At 33.2% G+C, this 12,740-nt stretch overlaps 1 protein-coding gene across 1 annotated transcript; it reads right to left on the bottom strand.

Moving 5' to 3' along the window:
• Window positions 1–574: 574 nt before the first annotated feature.
• LOC143596221 (serine carboxypeptidase-like 25) lies at window positions 575–5,965 on the bottom strand. Its single transcript, XM_077075062.1, has 7 exons — window positions 5,472–5,965; window positions 2,993–3,375; window positions 1,736–2,032; window positions 1,533–1,663; window positions 1,324–1,419; window positions 1,073–1,178; window positions 575–966 (listed from the first exon to the last, which is right to left on the bottom strand). Exons 1-7 carry the CDS (start codon window positions 5,743–5,745, stop codon window positions 823–825), a joined length of 1,431 nt encoding a protein of 476 aa, XP_076931177.1. The 5' UTR covers window positions 5,746–5,965; the 3' UTR covers window positions 575–822.
• Window positions 5,966–12,740: the final 6,775 nt, after the last annotated feature.

The following is a 12,740-nucleotide window of genomic DNA, read 5'->3' as shown; positions in this document are numbered from 1 at the left end:
GCTTAATGGGGACGTTATGACTACACTCTATTTTTGTAAAATCATAACTTTGACTTCACATGCTCTTAGTATTAAAAAAAGTATGCATCATTGATCTCTTTTCTGTTTGATAATGACAAAATTATTAGCATGCAGGCCTATTGCACAAAATAAAAAGTTATGATTAGCTATTTTTATACAGTTAGTTTGGCTTTTATTCACTAATAAATATATAATAATTTATTTTGTAATGATGTATTCACATATTATTTTAAATATTTATAATAAGTGCAAGATTATAAAAACGAGTAAGAAAAAATAAAATAGAAACAGTTTATAAAATCGTCTTGTTATTATATGATAATAAAATGACGAGTTACACAAATCCAGTATATCTTTCTTAAACAAACAAAGCAGTACTCACACTAAAATTATGTAAAATATAATAACATGACCTAACACAAACAAAATATATCCCATTCTTTACCCCATTCCAAAATGCAATACTTCAAATCCGTATCAAATATAATAATGATGTAAACGGAACTCCAAAAGTAACAAAAACATTCGTTGGTCACATATAACATGTTACAACAAACCACCACAATATTTGATAAATTCCCTTAACCCCTCCTCCGATTATTCCCATAAAATTTAAAGTCAAACTTTTAATAACAATCCGTATTCCTTTCAACTAATCCACCCACACTCAAATTTTCATAACATCCTAATTTTTTCCTACCGAATAATATAAGTCAAAAGGCAATCTTTTACCTTTGACCGGATGATACATTGAACAATAATGGTCAAAATTACGACTCTTACTCAAACTTTGACTTTTGGTCAAGCATTTGGAAGTGGTTGACCTTTTAAGAAGGACAACAGTAGTTGCAATGCCGCCCTTGGCTTGAAAAGCGGCACCTCATGACCCGCCCCTCTCACGGTTGCAAATGTGAGTCCTTCGTATACCTCTGTCCATCCCGCCACCTTCACATTAAAGCCGGTTTTAGATAACGTGTGTTACTAATTACTTGTACATTCCAATCACGTTGTCGTTGTTAATAAACAAGATGTACATCAATGTCATACTAACCTGTTTCTTGACATACCAAGGGTACCATGGGACCTTTGTTTTCAACTTGAGTTGTGCTAGTGCATACCTAGTTGCTGTCACCGGGACCACTGAATCAACATCCCCACTGCATTTTTCAATATACAATGTTTAGTTAAAATCAAATTATTATGTAATTTTGTGGGTCTTGTTTATTAAATTATCACGTGGTGTAATTTAATTTAATAAAAACAGGACACACAAAATGCAAAAACAAAAAGGATTTAGGTAACCTGAAGACCCAAATCCGCAATCCAGCAGCCATGAGTTCGCGGTATATTGGAAGAATCGACACCTCGGTATCATTCCAATTCCGATTCAATGTCTCACTGCAAAAAAGTATCATTACTCGAACTCAAATGCAATTTTTTTTAATTTTAATTATACTCTTTTAACTTTCAAAAAAGATACCAAGTTACAAAATAATAAGTATGAATAGAACCTGCAAGCAGTCCATTTGTACCGTATTCGGGTCGTATTAGCATGAAACGCCTTTTGAACGTCTTCTCGGTTGTAATAAACCTCCGCATACCTTTCAGTACACGGATCATAGCCCGAGATCCGTCTATTTGTCTGTAAATGCACAAATTCTTAAAATTCAAGTAATAAACAAACGTGCCTAAAGAAATACGAATGCGTGTATACTTGACGGGGGCGATGGGGCAAGCGCATGGTTTGACGGGTGGAACCCGAATAGGGATAGGTACCGTCATCAGAGTTGTTACAAGGTGGTGCATAAATATTGTACTGGTCAATATTTCCGAACTCTTGATCCATAGCATAGCTGTACAATGATTCACATTCGTTTGAATTCTTTTGGCGCCGAAAATCACATGTGTTTATCAGTTGGTGGTACGTCTTGTCTGATATCATTGCATGGCTCCACCAATACGTCACCGTTCCAAGGTTGTCGTAGTAGTTATCCGTCACTGCATTTCCGACCTACCACCAAATTACCATTCGTAAAAATTGAGCTCTAACTCTGATACAAAAAAAAAATGCTTAAAATTGTATCGACACTCATATAGCTTATGGTAAAAATTTTATCATGTTTAAAATATAGATAGCTGATGCCACACACCATATGCTGCCACGTGGACCAATGGTAATTATCTATGCTTGCGCAATTGCGCCTACATTCAGTGGCGAAGCTTGGACTGAGGCACCGGGGGCCGAGTTGTTCTTGATTTCTTGAATGTATTGCATATAAGGATCTGCAGACCCATAGCTTAGATTCATGTGGAAGAATGGTTGTACACATCCTTGATCTTGTGGGCAGTCACAATTTGATGGTTCCTCTCTTGGAGTTGTTATTGCTTTAGTGATCTTTTCATCTGGATCTTCCTCAGGGTCTTCCTGCTCTTCCGGATCTTCCTCTTCTTCCATTGCCTTTGCTGTATCAGCCACCAAAGGGTGCAGACGATAACTTTTGTATGGTTGGATGACTCTCATCTTCGGCCTTTGAGAAGTTTCTTTTGTGTGAGAATCGACTTAATTGTACGCAGAGGTTCCAGTGTGCCATCGCCTTTGATCGGAGTAGCCTGGGCCTCAATTAAGCTTCGCCAATGCCCACATTGGTTTTTATATATGTTACAAAACCCGTGTATATGTAAAGAAAAAATTAAATTAAATATCAAATAAATAGTTAAAAAAGAATTATAAAAGAGAAATGAGCATTGAAAAACTTTTATGTTAGGTGAATAAATAGAAGTGAGGAGAGTAAAAGATAGTAATATATATTTAGAAATTAAAAATAAAATAAAAAAAGATACAAATCTATTTGTCAAGTGAAGAATACTAAAAAGCAAACAAGCTCACAAAATGTCAAAATTGTTGTAACAAGTGACGCAGTAATTTACCTATCTATTTTATATAGATTGCTAATGCATAAATAAAACGTACCATGATTCCTTTCAAATTGATGGATTTGGAACCGGACTTTGAATTATATTTCAAAATCTGTCGTGCCAACTGGGGAACATAATGGCCAGCATTACTTTCCCCAGCAATATAAACATCCCGGTGTTTATAACGTGGGAATCTCTCCATCCATCGTATCACAAACTTAAGTGAATCTTCTGCGGTGCGGCGATCACCAGTGTCAAGTAGGTCATCGGAGCGGTTGCTGTAGGAAAAGCCAACGCCAGCCGGAGTTTCAAGGAACAAGATGTTAGCAGCAGTGTTCCATGAGAATTTGTTAAGGTGTAACCCCGTGGCACCTTTGTTTATTCTAAACGGACCCACTTCTTCGGATGCACCATAGGCCACTGAAGAGCATCCGGGACCTGTTAAATTAAACTTGTTAATAATAATTATTATAATGACTATTTAATTATTTATACGTATTTTATTTTATCCCAGGGAAGAAAAAAATCTCACATGGTTTATTTTGATTTGTTGGGGGTGAGTATCGATTGGTTTGATTATGAGCTAAAACCAAACCTATAACCTATATTTTAGAATTGTTGGTTTTCTTGCGAATAGGTTTAACATATATGGTTTGGTTTTTCGATTATTGGAAAACATAGTTCGGATAACCACCGGATTTGGAGTTTGGAGATGGGTGAATTCAAGTTAAGTTGTTACGGTATCAATTCGATTAAGTTAAGCAATTTATATACAAATAACCCTAACGAGAACCGGAATAAAATATCATGAAGGAACTATCGGTTTCCAAATCGGTTATGTTACTTGAGTTTGGTTCTTTTTGTTATAATTCTATTATTTGTGTGTAAGCGACTCTTCTAATTATCGGTTTAAGATAAGAAAATAATGACGATTTTAAACTTCCAAGTATTTGATACATGCTTTTAAAAGTATATTTTAATATAACTAGTTATAAAATTTTGTTCTATCAATGGTGCTTTAACATTAGTATTTGTTTATAACATTACTATTTGATACTAGTATAATATATAGGAATAAAATAAAATCTAGCTTATGAAGATATGTATAACAGTGTACAAGTAAACCATGCGTAAAGTAGTAGAGTACAAGGAACAGTAGCGTGAAATGTAGACATAAGGCCAAATGGGGAAGCAATATAGGAATCACAATAAATAGGACTTGCTGTCATGGTTTGCTTTGTAAGTTTAAAGCATTAACTTCGAAGTTGGACACTGTTTACTGTTTAGTCTTAAATAAACCGTGAACCGAACACAATTTTTATTTTTTACGTTTTGGAAAATATGGCACTGAAATTATGATGTTTTCAAGTTCCTAATATAGCTTGTATGATGTCCGGAATATGGATGCGAATTATAACAAGTCACGATACACACGATGACACGAATCTAATATGAAATTTGCGAGGGTTGGGTTTTATTTCAATCGTGTCCAACTTAACACTTTAGTTACACATGTCGCGTTCATGTTAAATGACAGGCTCACGAATTGATTAATTTGCACATTTTCAAATGTGTTTTACGAAACAATTTAAGCTATTTAAGTATTTGTACGTAGAAATTTAAAAGGTATAAAAATAAGTTGATATAACTCAAACATAATTGCTTCAAACAATAAAAATAGTAAAGTGTTAACACGCAAAATTAAATAAATATCTTTTAATTAAACATGTCGTGTTTTTATCAAATAGTTTTTCAATTATTGGTTCTTTTGGTTATTAAAAAAAATTGATCTAAATAGTCCTAATATGATGACAACTTTGTAATCAAATATCATGATTTCTGAAAACAAACTAAAAAGCAACTCATTGAATAACAAGACAAACCAAATATTCGAATTCAATTCAGAAGCATAATGAGTTTAAATAGATAATTTTAAAAAACGTAAATAGATTCAGGGTAGTCTGCATTTTGCTTCTGATGCCATGACCTTGTTTAGAAATAAAAACAGGGCTGAATTCCGTTCACAGTATTTTCAGGTACCCAAACAGAGAATTATTTCTAACCCTATCAAGATATCCAAATATTTTCAAGATTCCATCTTGTTTCAAGAAATATATATTTATTACATCTACCCACTCATTAAATACGGTAGATACAACCATATTTAACATCTTTTTTAGCGTATCATTAATTCAAAAAACATAAACAATAGAAAAACAAAAAACAATTTCATGAATTTTAAGATTTATACAAGTACTTGATCATTCAAAACATAAAAAATTTATGTTTAGTGTTATCCACTACCCTATATTTATTTTTTGTAAGTAACATACATAAACACATAATTGAAACAACCATTTAAGAATTATGACATGTAATTAAGTGAAGTTAACTATAAGTTTATAGTTTTGAAATGAAGCAATGTAACAGTTGCACATTTGAAATATAATAATACATACATGCACATATTACATATAATAAAATACATATGTATAATAATAATTGTACATAAACATATGGGTGTGAGTGCTAACCTCCATTGAGCCAGATGACCAGGGGTTTGGAGAGAGGCTGTTTAGGGGTTTCAGTAAGCCAGTAAAAGAGTGCTCTGCCGGCCACATGATTGACGGTGACATAGCCGGAGAACTGGTTGAATGAGACGTTGGGTTGGCCGGGAAGTGATGTAATCCGGTCAGCTTCCTCTTCATGAAGATAGTGAGGGGTATTTTTGTCACTTTTGGTGAGTTGGAAAGCAACAAGTAAGAAGAGGAGGATGAGGAATGAGGGAGAATTATGTAATTTGGCCATGGGTGGTGGTAGTGGTGGTATGGGGGTTGGGAGAAGAAAGGAGGGTGGATGGGTGGGTGGTGCCCTGTTTTGGTGATGAGGATGGATTAAATAGGAGAGAGGGTGGAGTGATGTGGTTTGAATTGGAAATAATACACTTTTCTTTATTAGATCAAATAATATTGTTTTTTATAATTACGTTAGTCCGGCTGACATGTCTAAAAATAACTCTTACATGAATCATGTTTTATTCAAGTTTCAATTTTCTTATAGTTGTGATGCTTTCTCTTTAGTAAGTGGCATGCACTTGTTAGGATTGTGTAATATAAATATTTGATATGAATCATATTAAAGATTAAATTTGGAAAATATGGTTATATGGATGAAAAACAAGAATTTTGAATGTGGAATATATGATGTGTTAACAAAAATCAAGACTCTTTTTGTATGTGAATCTAATTTATGAAACTTATTAGAATCTTAAAACGTAATAGATGATTTGATACTTTGTTGGTCGGGATTAACGTGGGATAGATGATGTACTTTTAATATTAATATAATTGATTAAACGGGTGTAACGGGAGGATATAATTGGGTGGCCCGGTCTTGTGATTGTTTGTAAGATCAAGCACATGTGTAGATCATCTTGCTAGTTTATCTATATAATAAAATACTTTGTTAATCGTTTAAAAGAAATTGTTTCACCATGTTATAGTCGTATAGAAGATTCAATAATTAATATTGTATGGGTCATGACCTTGTTGACATATCGGCACATAGTAAACATCGAACGAAATAGCTTTTTTGATTATTCTAGATTTATACATGGATACTTAATTCAATGTTATTCCAAGTAAGAAAGAGATTAAATGGTTATGTTTCACTATAAATAAAAGTCGACTAACAATGCTTTCTATTATTTAAGTTTGAAATTAATGCAGTCGGTGCCAACTTTTGTTGTATTGATATAAAGATTCTTGTAGTGTTTACGAATCATGATAGTTGTGTTGGAGAAGGTGAATATTAGGCTCAGATATCACTTCTCGGATAGAACAAGTAACAGTGGTTAGTCTCACAACAATGAGTGGGTGTATCTTCGTGACAAAACCCCGATCGATTATTGAATACCCCATTTACCTCGATGGATGCACATATATACTAGAGAATGTTCTTGGACCGCTTTGATACATGTGGTGTGTACGATCCATGTCATGTTACATGATTAGATTCGATTCATTACTTTGTTATGTAGTGTTGCATACTACCTTATCGAACATACCAAGGGTTTGATATACTGTCCATTGGTCTTGACAATTAATATGGCTAATAAGCCCGTCCTTACAATTTATTTATTTGTTTATTATTATTATTATTATTATTATTATTATTATTATTATTATTATTATTATTATGACATAAGGGGGTCAATGTAAGACATTTAATGTATATTGGGTTTTCCAAGACCAGGTACTCTAGAGTCGTGATTATCTACCCTCCATTGAACTAAAGCTACATGTATCACAATCCAATATGTTACTTGTTACATAAGTGGACTGCTGAACTTGACGTTGTTATTCTTGCTCTTCTCTATGCTTTAGATTTATCATAAATGTTTGTGTGAGGCCGAACATTTTGTGCAATTTGTTTGAAAATGGTCAAAGTTGCTGCCTAACTCAAGCTAAAGTTTTCATAAGGGTTAATCATTTGAAGTAAGACAAGTTGTGTCATCGTATTGACATGCTTTTGGTTTGATGTGAATCATCCAGTCACACCTGGACCCTGCCTCATCGCATTAAGACTATTTGTTAGCTAGGCTATAATTGTTGTCCCGAGTTGTTTGTTTGGTGTTGGCTTTTTAAGAGTTTTGGTGTTTTAAATGTGTGAGGCTCCCTTGGTCACTGTGTGGAGTTTTAACGCGAGTTATGTGTCATTTATATTGTATAAAACTTCATATACCAAAGGTTTAACAATATCACCGTCTACTTTGCTAGGGTAATGACAATTTAATCCCTTTGATAATGTTCATTTTCTATTACACGTGAATAACATGAACGTGAATGAATATTTCAGGTATTTGGGAATCAACCCATTCAGTTTTTGTGGTTGGTTTCAATAGATGAGACGATGTTGTTTGTTTGAACTTTGAATCGTTGACCCACTTTGAACTTGTGGCTATCTTTTGTTCATATTATGCTAATAGTATAAATAATTTGTTTGAGCCCGTTTCATGTTCACCATTTTCTTCCTGATAGAGACGTCATTGTTAATTTGGTTAGCCTTGTTAAACATGGGATAAACCTAATTCAAACCAATTTTAGGTTTGTGGGAGGGGTTAAAAAAAGATTCGTATTATAATAGATGGTAACATATTTCAAGAACTCTCGAATCTCTAGAGAACATATGAGGCACATAATTGAAATGAAATTATTAGAACATAATAGTAAAGCCAATACATCAATCTTTTGACCGTCGTTATAAGGCCATAGGATATACCAGCGTGGATGGGTTGCATGGTTCAACGTGGCTACAACGGTGCTGTGTGGAATACCAACACCACCACCCATTCCATCTCTCCACGAAGTGTGGTGGTGAACGACAACTAAACCATGCCATGAAGAACCCGTGGTTCATCTGAACCGTCGACTAGACTCGACGTGTGTCCTACCCTCACTTCCTTGGTTCGTTGACAAACTCACTTGTTGACCACTTTGTCTGGTTGCCCATTCACTCCATTTTATTCAATATATTTTTATCAAATATTCACTCATAATAACATGTTTCGTGTGAAATTTTATGTTTTACGGGCACGTGGAGTTAAACGTCCTTATGGAGAGAAGGGTGCTCCTCTCAACTCTCAAGTACTCAAAGTTCCACTAATACTACACTGTCATGTCATTTACACTTTAAACCATTTCAAAACCTGTCAAACCAGCAACACCCCTCTTGGATATCCTAAGCAGGGTCGAGCCGTGAGCTAGCGAAAACAAGTTAGGGCTTTAGGCTTCACACTTAGTTAAGGTCTCCAAGTCCAAAAAAAATTATATATAGATATATTATAATGAGTAAAGTAAATTTGAAGTAATGTATCGATGTAGTGATATGCTTTTGTTAATAAATTATAGGTCATGAGTTCAAAAAATGTAATAAACAATTTTTTTCTTAACAATTGTCGTATAAAGACCACAAAATATTATTTAGATTTAGGCCTTCACATTCGTCGAGCCGACCCTAATCCTAAGACCATTTTTTTTCTTTTTTAAATAAGTAATAAAATGTGATTAATGATTGCGTATGATAGATTAAGGGCCCATAAAGTACCCCAATTTGGGCATCCCAATTCGTGGTTAAACAACAAATCGTGGTGTTCTCTTATGCGGGTACTATACTTGTTAATTTTCCCTGTTACCCATATGTTTGTCTTTATAGCTGGCAAGCCATTGGAAGTCAATTTTCACACCACTTTTTTTTCTATACGGCTCGTATAGGGCTATACGGTCGTATAGCACCTGAATCGTGTCAGTATATGTCTGATGTTGTCGGCTATCGTTTATAGTGCCTCGTATAGCCCTATATGGGTCGTATAGGCCTATACGGTCGTATAGAAACTCTTTTTTAAAAAAAATGATGACCATATATCTAAAATATGTGATTTATATGGGTCGTATTTGGCTCGTTTATCTTAACGGGCTTTAATGTTGAGCTCAAGCTTAGCTCGTCAAAAGCTCAAGACTGTTTGTGGCTGGTTGACCCAACTTGTTTATTATTAAATTTTCTAAAAAATTTTGAGGTTTTTTAATATTCTAGGTATATTTGTACCTTACATATAATATAAATTTTACTTTCAGCCTAATATTACATTTACTCAAATTACTTTTAGCCTAATCTTATCAACCATCATAAAAATCTTTCATGTTTTAAGCTTAGAGAACTGAAAATCTGTCTATACGGGTCGTATAGCACCAAACGGCTCGTATAGGCTCGTATAGTCATTTTCCGACAGTGATTAAAACAGTCTGAATGTTTCTGCAAATGTTTTATATACGATCATATAGCCCTATACGACCGTATAGGTTTTTATGACTTGACAAAGAGCAATACGAGATATTTAATGCCTATATAGTCGTATAGGCTGCAAAAAGCTGTTTTTTGTCCCATTGTCAGTCATTCGTACCCTATACGACCGTATAGGCCTATACGAGCCGTATAGACATGTGGGGGCAGGGACGAAGCTTAATGGGGACTGGGGTTGGCCCCGGCCACTGCCGTTTTCTCTGTTAGTAGGGTAAATTTTGGATTTTTCTTGAAAATTTTTATAGGTATTAAGCGCGGTCACCTCCGGTGTATTTTTTCAAAATGCTACCGGTGACCTCTGATTTTTTTTATAAATACAATACCTCATCGTTTGTTTTTTTTCTAAAATCTCGCTGTATATATAAACAAAAGTGACAATATAGTAGTCGAATATCAAAAGATTTGTTTTTATAAATACTTTAGGTCTTTGCAATTCTTCTTCTAGGTATTCACCCATAGGGAATAGATCGGTACCATACCAGTACTGGTACCGATACCAAAATATTCGGTTCAGTACCGCTATTGAATGTAAAATTTGAGATATACCGGTGCCGAAACTAGAAACTTTGGTACCTATTCGGTACGGACGGTACCAAATCTGTACCGATTTCGGTACCGATACCAATACCAAATTTGTTTATCCCTACTCACCCTTCCTCTCGCATTATCATGAATAAGTCTTTGTTGGTTAAAAACTATTTTGTTTTTTTCAATTGTAAGAACAATAGTTTGAATAAATGAAAAAAAAAATTAGATATATAGATGTTAATTGTTTAATCTGACCCGACCCGACCGAATCACCGACACGAACCGAATCGTCAACCCGAAAATTTTTGAGTTAGTGACTTCAGTCACCCCCGTGACTAAGCTCAAGCTTCGCCACTGTGTAGGGGTGATGTATGAGGATCACATCCCTTTTCAAATAGCAATAAACCATATCAACGCATTTGTTCTTATGACTATTCTTGTATGTTTTCGTATTTGAATCTCATTAATACCACCAATACATCATTTTAACAACATAATATTTGTACTATAATATACAAATATAATCATACTAGTTTGAGGCCCGTGTATTACACGGGTAATTAATGGAAATGTTAAACTTTAACCATTAAGTGAAATATTGTAAAAAAAATGATTTAGATGTGTAAAAAAGTATAAATCAAGTCTTAAATATATATGTTTTTGAAGCATTTTGGTCTGAGTTTTGAAAGAAATATTGAAAATATAATCATATATGTACTATAATATACAAATATAATCATATATGTATATTAAATATATATGTATAAACGAAACCTTCATATATTTTTTCAAACCATCATATTTTTTTTTTGTAAATTGAGACTTCTCATGCATTTGACCCAAATTCTCGGGTACGAGTCATACCACACCCAGATAGCCCTTAAACTGGTTATAACATCTCATTAAATTAAAAATTAATCTCACTAAATGTTTGATATGAAAATTTTATAAAACAGGGATATATTAAAATTAATATCCGATTTTTTTAAAAAAAAAGATTATTTATAATTAAAAACACAATTTTATAATAAAAAAGATTAGCAGGTCATAAGTTTCATCAAACTCGAATAACTTTTAAACTGGGTTATAACATCTCATTTATTTGTGAAACTCTTTCATCATCAAATCTTAAGTATATTATTAACTTCTTTAAAATAAATAATTAAAATTCCAAAAATATATATAATATTATAAATGAACAATGTAAAACAACCCTCATACTACGGGGGATAAAAACTAGTTTTTTATATAATGAAAGTGAAGGCAATTGACTATTACTTTTTAATATAACAGAAATAAACATTTAACTATTAATAACATGTTTACATGGTAAACAAATCTACTAATTATTTGTATGTATAATATTATAGAAGTTTTTACTAAAAAAATAATACTTTCTTAGTGATGGGGCAATATGAAGTTGTGAAGAATTTCATCAACTCGAATCCTTGAATAAATTGTATTTAGCATTTTAGGTGCACTGAATAGTTTCCAAAAATTGTTGTCAATATATATAAAAGAAGTTTTTTTAAATAAAAGCAGCTTAACACAACTAAGGAAAAACAAAATTACAGTTAAATTAGCATAGATAAATATGTGACTTACACTAGTTGGATTATTGAAGTGAACGAGTTTTATCTTACCGCACTGTCGTACTTTCGGGCGAGTTCACGGGCGTTGGTCTTAAGTGAGAGATTTTCACAGATGAAAAGACATGTGTATCTTGATTGGTGAATTTAGCCAGTAGCCAAATTCATTGACCTTCAAAAAGATATCCGAAAACAGAGTCTTCACAAAATCATATTAATTTCTCCCTGCAAAGAAATGCATGACTATTAACTAGATAGTAGATACCAATAAATGTTAAAAAGATAAGATATAAATGCACTCTGGTTATATCTTGAAGTCGTTCGAGATTTCAGATGAAGAAAGTATGCGTGTCATAGGGCTCACGGTGTTTGGATATCCATGCGTTGTATTAAAAGTTTGTGGGTATCTGTCTTGCAATTTTAACATTATTATAATTTAGAGTATATTTTTTTAAGATAATGTAAATGAAAAAACAATTTGTCGTAAAAGACAATTTAATTACGCAAAATAAATGTTAAAAAAATTGTTATAATACAAGGATTTTTCTGAATGATGAAATATATACTTCTTTTACCTCAAATCAGAAGGTAAACATGCAACAACGAACGTCGTTAGTCTGTTTTGAATTGTAAAACCAAGTTTTTTTTATAAATTATATCAATTGATCTTGGAGTTGTAAAATTACAATGCATAACTGATGAAACTCGGCTGAAGTAGTTCCACAGCTTCAGACACGAAGAACCCAGACATTTCAAATGCAAAAAGAATGAACACTTGTTGGTTGTCAATATTAAATGTAAAACAATATTTGTTTGGCGTTTAAGGGT

This window comes from Bidens hawaiensis, unplaced genomic scaffold (genome assembly GCF_021521415.1).
Source record: "Bidens hawaiensis isolate Kalapana, Puna unplaced genomic scaffold, B.hawaiensis_p1.1 tig00001721_1, whole genome shotgun sequence".
NCBI lineage: Eukaryota > Viridiplantae > Streptophyta > Magnoliopsida > Asterales > Asteraceae > Bidens > Bidens hawaiensis.
The sequence above is the reverse complement of the archived record's forward strand: the minus strand, read 5'-3'. Positions and strand labels throughout refer to the sequence as shown.

Coding starts and splice junctions, on each gene's coding strand:
- LOC143596221 (XM_077075062.1), bottom strand. CDS start 5,745: ATGGCCAAATTACATAATTCTCCCTCATTCCTCATCCTCCTCTTCTTA. Junction 2,033..2,992: donor TCAATTTGAAAGGAATCATG/GTACGTTTTATT, acceptor ATTTGGTGGTAG/GTCGGAAATGCAGTGACGGA. Junction 1,179..1,323: donor TTGCGGATTTGGGTCTTCAG/GTTACCTAAATC, acceptor TGAAAAATGCAG/TGGGGATGTTGATTCAGTGG.